Source organism: Cygnus atratus, chromosome 6, assembly GCF_013377495.2.
Source record: "Cygnus atratus isolate AKBS03 ecotype Queensland, Australia chromosome 6, CAtr_DNAZoo_HiC_assembly, whole genome shotgun sequence".
Lineage (NCBI taxonomy): Eukaryota > Metazoa > Chordata > Aves > Anseriformes > Anatidae > Cygnus > Cygnus atratus.
The window spans coordinates 23,651,806-23,661,858 of NC_066367.1; the positions used below are offsets into that span (position 1 = coordinate 23,651,806).

The 10,053-nt window shown below is 64.4% G+C and overlaps 1 protein-coding gene across 1 annotated transcript; it reads right to left on the reverse strand.

Moving 5' to 3' along the window:
* Window positions 1-522: 522 nt before the first annotated feature.
* On the reverse strand, window positions 523-2,121 carry TMEM198 (transmembrane protein 198). The gene is made up of 4 exons (XM_035536822.1): window positions 1,944-2,121; window positions 1,239-1,814; window positions 915-1,123; window positions 523-669 (listed from the first exon to the last, which is right to left on the reverse strand). The coding sequence occupies exons 1-4, from the start codon at window positions 2,107-2,109 to the stop codon at window positions 523-525; spliced, it is 1,098 nt and encodes a 365-aa protein (XP_035392715.1). The 5' UTR covers window positions 2,110-2,121.
* Window positions 2,122-10,053: the final 7,932 nt, after the last annotated feature.

Consider the following 10,053-nt stretch of genomic DNA (forward strand, 5'->3'; position numbering starts at 1 on the left):
GGGCTGCTCTTGGGGCTGGGGTGGGATGGGGCACACATGCTCGGGGAGTCACTCGGGGCAAGGGCTCGGAGAGGTGCTCTCTGAGACAGAGACGCGGGGCACAGGCACTTGGGGAGTTGCTGTGGGGGCACGACGGGGAGGGAACGGGCACGGGGAGCTGCTCTGGGGGACGGGGGGCTGGAGTAGGGGGAGGGAGGTGTGGGGATGCAGGACGAGCCTGGGCCATGGAGAAAGGCGCAGCAGAGCCGCCCACACCGCGCTCCACGAGTCCGCGGGTGCTCGTGTCCCCAGTCCTCGGGCTCAGTCCCTGCCCAAGGGTGTCCCCAGCACCGCCGGACCCACGGGCATCCTGGGCTTGCCGAGCCAAGTCCCACGCTGCCCCGAGAAGGGTCTCCATCCGCAGCCTCCACAACCCTGGGGCCGCACATGGCCACCCGAGGCCAAAGGAGCAGCCCCGCGTGTCCCAGGGGGTCTGCGGGAGCAGGCTGGGGTGCTGGTGTCGCTCGAGGTCACCGGGTTGGCTTATACCCGCACAGCGGGGCCGGAGCCCGTGGTGAGGGGCACGGTGGAGCTGCAGTCATAGTCCAGGTCCACCACGGCGTGGGAGCTGGCCATCAGGCTGTTGAGGGACGGGCCCGTCTGCCGCTCCCGGAAACTCTGGATGTAGCTCTGCTTGAGAGAGGGGGTCAAAGTCAGGGGGCTCTGCTCCCAGCCCACTCCATCCCGTGCCACCCCAGCCCACCCTGAGCTCCGCCAGCCCCCAAACCCAGCGTCTCCAGCCAAGCACACGCTCCTGGCCCTCGGGGATGACCGGCAGCTCGGACACCACCTGGCACCCGAGCACCTCTCCCCCTGCGCCCCAGCCCGCCCGCGTGGAGAAGGAAGGGGCGGCCGAGGCCCGGGGAGATCTCTACCCTGGGCGCAGGACTCACTGGGGAGAGCACGTCCCCATCGAAGCGGCGCACGGGGTTGGGCTTGCGGCGGTAGGCGGGCTCGGGCGGGTGGGCCTTGTGCTGGTGGGGCGGCGGGTGGTGGGGCCGCCGCTTCTTCTTCTTCTCCTTTCGGTCCTCCCGCTGCTTGATGCGCATCAGCTGCACGCGGCGCTGCTGCCGGCTGATGATCACTGCGGGGCGAGGGGGGCGGTCAGCGCTGGGGAGCGCCGCGGCCGCGCCCCGAAACGCCACGTCCACCCCCTCCCCGTCCCCGTTTCCCCCCCCCCCCCCCCAGCCCCTGCACACCTTCAGTGTGAGAGTAACCCTCGGCCGTGACCTTCCACTGGACCAGGACGCCCAGCGTGGTGAGCAGCGGCCAGACGCCCAGGATGACCCAGCTGTACCAGCACACGGGGCGGGCGGGGGCCACCTTGATGCGCTCGTAGATGTACTGCACCAGGAGGAAGAGCTCGATGAAGTAGTCGACGGTGACGGTCATGATGGCGCTGCCGAAGACGGCGGTGGAGAGGGTGGTGAAGAAGCGCTGCCACTGCAGGGTGAGCACGGCGAAGAGCATCCCCACGCCCAGGAGCAGCGCGATGGGGATCCACACCGTGGGCGGGTGGTAGAACTGCTCCATCACCACCAGCGTGGCCACCGCCAGCAGCAGCCCCAGCAGCAGCCCCACCATGAAGAGGCCGACGCTGCGCACCAGCATGGTGACCAGCCCGCACAGCACCCCGATGCCCAGCCCGATGCCCACCGAAGCCTCCACGCTCAGCTGCGTGTCCAGCACCCGCTCCTTGTAGCACAGCATGAAGATGATGATGGAGCCGAACATCAGCCCCGTCAGGAACATGACGGCCTTGAAGCAGCGGTAGCCTGCGGAGAGACCACCGCCGTCAGCGGGGGCACGGCCAGCCCCGTGCCCCACCACCTCCACGGGGACCACGAGGGCAAATACCGCCTTTCTGCCCCTCGCCCGGCTCTCCGCTCGCCCCACCGGCTCACCGAAGAAGCAGTAGATGATGCCGAAGAGGCAGCACATGGCGCACACCACCGAGGGCACCACCTGGTAGCGACGCTCGATCTCCTGCTGGCAGCTGTGCGCCCACTCCTGGCCCGCGTCGTGCGGCGGCAGCAGCTTGAAGCGCAGCGTCTGCACCGTTGCAGTCATGGCTCTGGGAACTCCTGGGGACGGCGTCAAAACCTCCGCTCCTGCCCCATTGCTTGCGGGCAAAGCTGCGCCCTGGCGCCGGCTCCAGCTGGAGAGAGAGGGTGGGAGAAAGGGGATGCGGGCACCGCTGGCAAGCGCTCGCCGGCGATGGGCACCCGGCCGCGGAAAAACACCCCAGCCCATTGCTGCTGGGCTGGGGAGAAAGGGAGCTGGGGAACGGCAGCGGAGACGTGCTGCTGTCCTGGTGCCGAGCAGGAGCTGGCCATCAGGAAGGTGGCTGCAAGGATGCTCCGTCCCCAGGGGGCCGTGCCCGTCCCCAGGGGGCTTCGCGGCTGGGATGCTGCGCCTCGTAATTTGCCTGCAGCTTCAATTTCCTGCCCCTGGCTCCCGCGTGTCCTTTCCCTGCTAGATTAGAGAGACTTTTACTACCTGGTATTTTCTGCCTGTGAAGTAATTATGCTCAGTAATTAAGTCACCCCTCAATCTTCTATTTTTATAGGCCAAACAGATTGAGCTCTTAACGCTTGTACTCTAAGGCATTTTCACCAATCCTCTAATCATATTTCTGGCTATTTCTCATCCCCGCTCCAGCTCCTAGCGTCTCCAGAGAACAGCAGGTCCCCGCACCAGACCCAGCCCTCCCACGCCGACCTGCGGGGGCCGGTGGGGAGCTGCTGCCCCTTCCCCAAGACCCCACGCACCGCTCCCATGTAGCCCCAGGGCTTCCCCCAGCATGGGCACGCCACGGCCACGCTGCCCGCGGCTGTGCCAGGACGCGGAGCAGGAGGACCCTGGGGCCCCTGCGGTGCCTCCACAGACGGAGGGGTCATAATCCCTCGCAAAGACTGATCCAGCTCCAGCCTAAGCCCAATTAAGCCTGCTGTCTGCCCGCTCCCACCTGGAGGCCGCTCCAGCATCTCTTTGTTCCCGTGGCGCGTTTCCAGGCTCGGTTTGTTTGGGATCGGTTTAATGTCACCACTTGTCCCCGCGCCAGCTCCGTCCTTCCGAGTGTCACTTTACAGCAGCCAGCTCGGGACCGGCCACAAAAGCAAACACCCCACCAAGTTACTGGGGAGGGCCCGGAAAGAGGGCACAGGCTGCAATTATGCCACATTTTCCCCCCTGCCCTGGACACGGGCAGCTCATGACAAGGCGAGGACGTCCTCCCACGCAGGACCTGCAGTGACTTCAACGCCTCTCTGTCTTTGCGGGGCCAGCGCGGGCTCAGGCTCTCCACCAGCAGCCCCAGCTGCCAGTGCTGCCACCAGCCTCGCGCCCTGCACCGTGCCAGGCTTTAATCCCCCCGATGCCTCACTTTGCTCCTCTCCGTGCACGTTGCCCCCTCCCCAGGGCAGCAGTCGGGCGCATTTTCCTTGCTGCCCTCTCGCCCCATCCTCGCACCGCTGCACCCCACCTGCCGCCAGCCCCTTTATTTGGGGATAAACCACGGGCAGCCCGGGCCGGGCAGGGCAAACCCGCCCGGAGCAGGCTGCGAGGGAGGGCTGAGCGTGGCGCCTAATCCCGGGGGATCAGGGGGGCTGCCTAAGCCCCTCGGTCCGTCCCCGGGGAGGATGCTAAGCAGGATTGGACTTTAACCGCTGAGCCCGGGCGCGACGACCGATGGCAGCATGCGGGGTGCGAGCAAGGTTCCCCCGACGGCCGGGCCGAGCAGAAGGAGGGCAGGCAGCCCTGTGCCCCCCGCCCCGCGCGTGGCCGGAGCACGCTGCCCGTGGCGGGGACGGGTCTCCCGGGGGGTCCGGGCGCAGGCAGCGTTGCAGGCAGCGTTGCAGCAGCTGCGGGCGCCCATTGGCGCGGGCAGTGTTGCTAGGGGAGCCCAGCGCCTGCTCATTGGCGCCGGCAACGCTCGCCCACCTGCTGCCGCCCTCCCCGGCTCCCCGCCGCTGCCCCCGGTCCCGGTGCTGCTGCCCCCGCTGCCCCCGGCCCTGCAACACGGTGACCCCGCTGCGCAGCCCCTAGCACCCCGCAGCCCCCAGCCCCTTGCTAAGGGCTCGGCGCCCCACGCCTGGCACCGCGCTGTGCCCCTTGCCGTGCCATACAGGCCACTGCCCCCCGCCCCACTGGGGGCCCATACAGCCACATCCAGCCCCAAATACCCACGCGTGGGACCCCCGCGGGTGGGCACCCCAAAAGCGCCCCCAACCCATTCCAGCCCGGCACCGGGCTCCGGCTGCTGCGGGCACCACCGGCGGGGCGCTGCCCTCCAGCCCCGGTGCCTCGGGTGCCCACGCGGGGTCACGCGTGGCAGTGCCCATGGGGGGGGGGGGGGGGGCCGGCATTACGGCGGCGCCTCGCACAAAGCCGCTAACGAGCCAAGCCTATTAGCGGGCCGCCACGGGGGGGGGGGGGGGGGGAGGGCTGAGCTCCGCGTCCCCGGCGCTGCCCGCCCCGCGCCCCCGCGGGCCCGTCCCCAGGCGGGCCACCCGCCGCCCCCTCCCCGCTGCCGGCCCCGGTCCCCGTTCCCCGGCGGGGCCCCCCCGGCCCCCCGGCGGGCTGGGCGCGGCGTTGCTCCGCGACGGCCGCAAGGGCTGCCGGGCGGCAGGGCCGCTCCGCCCCGCTCTTTGTTCGGCCCGGGGGCCGCCGGCAGCCCCCCGGCCGGGCGGCGCCGCCCCGCTCGGCGGCACCCCGCCGGGGGCGGCCCGGGGACGCCCGGCACGGAGCCCCCCCCCGGCCCCGCGCCGCCCTCCCGCGGCCCCGCCGCTGCCCGGGGGCCGGCCCCGTCCCGGGGGCTGCCGCCGGGCCCCGCTCCCCGCCGCCGGCCCCGCCCCGCCCCGCACCTGCGCTCCCGGCCCCGCAGCGGCGGCGGCCCCGCGGCGCGCGGCGCTCCCGGCCCCGGGCCCCGGCCCCGCGCATGGTGGCGGCGGTGCTGAGCGGACAGCTCCGCCTGACGTCACGCGGGGCGGGGCCTCGGGGAGGGGCGGGGCTTCGGGGGAGGGGCGGGGCTTCGGGGGAGGGGCGGGGCTTCGGGGGAGGGGGCGGGGCTTCGCCCGCGGGGTGTGAAGCGATGGGGACGTGCGATGGGGTGGGCGATGGGGCGTGCGCCGGGACACGTGCTGGGGAGTGCGAACCGTGCTGGGTGCGCGACGTGCTCTGTGCGACGTGTGCAGGGTGCGCTTGGGGTTTTAAACTAAAAGCGAGGAGATTTAGGTTAGAGGCTGTGAGGACGTTCTTCGCTCAGAGGGTGGTGGTGAGGCGCTGAACGGGCTGCCCAGAGAAGCTGTGGATGCCCCATCCCCAGAGGTGTTCAAGGCCAGGTTACACGAGCCCCTGAGCAACCCGATCCAGTGGTGGTGTCCATGCCCATGGCAGGGGGTTGGAACTGGGTGGTCTTTAAGGTCCCTTCCAACCCAAACCATTCTCTGATTCTATGACTGGTGGGAGATGGCTGCAAGGGCTGTGGGCCCTAGGCACCATGCAACGGGGACAGAGCGGTGCTGAGCACAGGGGGCACAGCGCTGGGGTCAGGTGTGAAAAGTACAGGGGTACAGTACCTCAGGCATGCAGGGAAAGACACGCTGTCGACGTGCAAGGTAGGTGCGGGGCACACATGGCCCTGCAGCACGAGGCGGCCTGGCCCAGGGCCATGGGGAATTTGGCACACGGGGAGTTTAACAAAGCGGGTTAGGTGCACATCCGGAGGCTGCTCACCCCTGCAAGAGCCCGGAGGAGGCAGGCACAGCGGATAAATGGGAGGGCACGGGGCTCTGCAGGGACGGAACCCCCCTGGGCTTGCATCTCCCGGCTGTGGCTCTGAGACCCCCGGGCACGGCCCCTCCTGGCAGGGAGCAGGCTCTTGGCAGCGACAGCCGTTCCCTGGCAGCCCCCTGCAGCCCCGCGCCAGCCCGAGACAAAGCGCGGAGCTGCAGCTGGCGGGGGCTGCGGAGGGGCTGCCAGAGGAACGGCAAAGCTGCCTGGGGGCTGCTTCCCCCCGGGAGCTCCTCGGGGCCATGCTTGGGGCCTTTGCCTCGGCCACTGCCTGGTGCGTGGGGAGAGACAGAGCCTGGAGCTGCAGGGAGAGCACGGCTGGAAGGGCTGCGAGGGCAGGGGAGGCTGCCCCAAGACTTGTCAGCAGGCACGAGCCTTGCTTTGCCCGTGGCTTTGTCTCCGTTCAGCTTTCCTAACTCAGTCCTATTTGTAGAAGGCTTCGTGCTCCCGGTCCCTACCTGTGTCTGACTGCAAGCCCCGATCAGCAGCAGCACTTTCAGAATGAACCCCCCCGCCCCGTCTTCCCATCACAAGTGTAAAATTATCTGGGTTCGTGTAAGGCAACTGATATTAACTATTTTAATCTGGGAGGGAAATCAAATATATCTATTTCTATTGCGTTTCCTTGTGTATAGAAGACAAAGGCGACTCCGGCTGCTTACGACCACACTTGCTTTCTGGCCTTTTTCCATGGAAAATCTCTGCTCATTTCTGCATCTCTTCCCTCTTGGCATCTCCCAGTCCCATCGTGCTCCCGCTGTTTGTATTTTTGATGTGCTCTTTGTTAAGCTGCTCTCCGTGTGACTGCCTCTGCCTCGTGCTAGCTATTCACGAGAACAAGGCCCGTGAAAACGAGCTGAACTTGGGCGATGGGGTTGTTCAGCCTGGAGAAGAGGAGGCTCAGGGGCGACCTCATCGCTCTCTACAGGTAACCTTAAAGGAGGCTGTAGCGAGGTGGGGGTTGGTCTGTTCTCCCATGTGCCTGGTGAGGCGGGACATTAGGTGGTGAGGCGGGACATTAGGTGGTGAGGCGGGACATTAGGTGGTGAGGCGGGACATTAGGTGGTGAGGTGGGACATTAGGTGGTGAGGCGGGACATTAGGTACTGAGGCGGGACATTAGGTGGTGAGGTGGGACATTAGGTACTGAGGCGGGACATTAGGTGGTGAGGCGGGACATTAGGTGGTGAGGCGGGACATTAGGTGGTGAGGCGGGACATTAGGTGGTGAGGTGGGACATTAGGTGGTAAGGCGGGACATTAGGTGGTGAGGTGGGACATTAGGTGGTGAGGTGGGACATTAGGTACTGAAGTGGGACATTAGGTGGTGAGGCGGGACATTAGGTGGTGAGGTGGGACATTAGGTGGTGAGGTGGGACATTAGGTGGTGAGGTGGGACATTAGGTACTGAGGCGGGACATTAGGTGGTGAGGTGGGACATTAGGTACTGAGGCGGGACATTAGGTGGTGAGGTGGGACATTAGGTGGTGAGGCGGGACATTAGGTGGTGAGGCGGGACATTAGGTGGTGAGGTGGGACATTAGGTGGTGAGGTGGGACATTAGGTACTGAGGTGGGACATTAGGTGGTGAGGCGGGACATTAGGTGGTGAGGCGGGACATTAGGTGGTGAGGCGGGACATTAGGTGGTGAGGTGGGACATTAGGTGGTGAGGCGGGACATTAGGTGGTGAGGTGGGACATTAGGTACTGAGGTGGGACATTAGGTGGTGAGGTGGGACATTAGGTGGTGAGGCGGGACATTAGGTACTGAGGTGGGACATTAGGTGGTGAGGCGGGACATTAGGTGGTGAGGCGGGACATTAGGTGGTGAGGTGGGACATTAGGTACTGAGGTGGGACATTAGGTGGTGAGGCGGGACATTAGGTGGTGAGGCGGGACATTAGGTGGTGAGGTGGGACATTAGGTGGTGAGGTGGGACATTAGGTGGTGAGGTGGGACATTAGGTACAGAGGCGGGACATTAGGTACTGAGGCGGGACATTAGGTGGTGAGGCGGGACATTAGGTGGTGAGGCGGGACATTAGGTGGTGAGGCGGGACATTAGGTGGTGAGGCGGGACATTAGGTACTGAGGTGGGACATTAGGTGGTGAGGCGGGACATTAGGTGGTGAGGTGGGACATTAGGTGGTGAGGCGGGACATTAGGTACTGAGGCGGGACATTAGGTGGTGAGGTGGGACATTAGGTACTGAGGCGGGACATTAGGTGGTGAGGCGGGACATTAGGTGGTGAGGCGGGACATTAGGTGGTGAGGCGGGACATTAGGTGGTGAGGCGGGACATTAGGTACTGAGGTGGGACATTAGGTGGTGAGGCGGGACATTAGGTACTGAGGCGGGACATTAGGTACTGAGGCGGGACATTAGGTGGTGAGGCGGGACATTAGGTACTGAGGTGGGACATTAGGTGGTGAGGTGGGACATTAGGTGGTGAGGTGGGACATTAGGTGGTGAGGTGGGACATTAGGTGGTGAGGCGGGACATTAGGTACTGAGGCGGGACATTAGGTGGTGAGGCGGGACATTAGGTACTGAGGCGGGACATTAGGTGGTGAGGCGGGACATTAGGTGGTGAGGCGGGACATTAGGTGGTGAGGCGGGACATTAGGTACTGAGGTGGGACATTAGGTACTGAGGTGGGACATTAGGTGGTGAGGCGGGACATTAGGTGGTGAGGCGGGACATTAGGTGGTGAGGTGGGACATTAGGTGGTGAGGCGGGACATTAGGTGGTGAGGCGGGACATTAGGTGGTGAGGTGGGACATTAGGTGGTGAGGTGGGACATTAGGTACTGAGGTGGGACATTAGGTGGTGAGGTGGGACATTAGGTACTGAGGTGGGACATTAGGTGGTGAGGCGGGACATTAGGTGGTGAGGCGGGACATTAGGTGGTGAGGTGGGACATTAGGTGGTGAGGCGGGACATTAGGTACTGAGGCGGGACATTAGGTACTGAGGCGGGACATTAGGTACTGAGGCGGGACATTAGGTGGTGAGGCGGGACATTAGGTGGTGAGGCGGGACATTAGGTGGTGAGGCGGGACATTAGGTACTGAGGTGGGACATTAGGTACTGAGGCGGGACATTAGGTGGTGAGGCGGGACATTAGGTGGTGAGGCGGGACATTAGGTGGTGAGGCGGGACATTAGGTGGTGAGGTGGGACATTAGGTGGTGAGGCGGGACATTAGGTGGTGAGGTGGGACATTAGGTGGTGAGGTAGGACATTAGGTACTGAGGCGGGACATTAGGTACTGAGGCGGGACATTAGGTGGTGAGGCGGGACATTAGGTGGTGAGGTGGGACATTAGGTACTGAGGTGGGACATTAGGTGGTGAGGCGGGACATTAGGTGGTGAGGCGGGACATTAGGTACTGAGGTGGGACATTAGGTGGTGAGGCGGGACATTAGGTGGTGAGGTGGGACATTAGGTACTGAGGCGGGACATTAGGTACTGAGGCGGGACATTAGGTGGTGAGGTGGGACATTAGGTACTGAGGCGGGACATTAGGTGGTGAGGCGGGACATTAGGTGGTGAGGCGGGACATTAGGTACTGAGGTGGGACATTAGGTACTGAGGTGGGACATTAGGTACTGAGGTGGGACATTAGGTGGTGAGGCGGGACATTAGGTGGTGAGGTGGGACATTAGGTGGTGAGGTGGGACATTAGGTACTGAGGCGGGACATTAGGTGGTGAGGCGGGACATTAGGTGGTGAGGCGGGACATTAGGTGGTGAGGTGGGACATTAGGTACTGAGGTGGGACATTAGGTGGTGAGGCGGGACATTAGGTGGTGAGGCAGGACATTAGGTGGTGAGGCGGGACATTAGGTACTGAGGTGGGACATTAGGTACTGAGGTGGGACATTAGGTGGTGAGGCGGGACATTAGGTACTGAGGTGGGACATTAGGTGGTGAGGCGGGACATTAGGTGGTGAGGTGGGACATTAGGTACTGAGGTGGGACATTAGGTGGTGAGGCGGGACATTAGGTGGTGAGGCGGGACATTAGGTACTGAGGTGGGACATTAGGTACTGAGGTGGGACATTAGGTGGTGAGGCGGGACATTAGGTGGTGAGGTGGGACATTAGGTGGTGAGGTGGGACATTAGGTACTGAGGCGGGACATTAGGTGGTGAGGCGGGACATTAGGTGGTGAGGCGGGACATTAGGTGGTGAGGTGGGACATTAGGTACTGAGGTGGGACATTA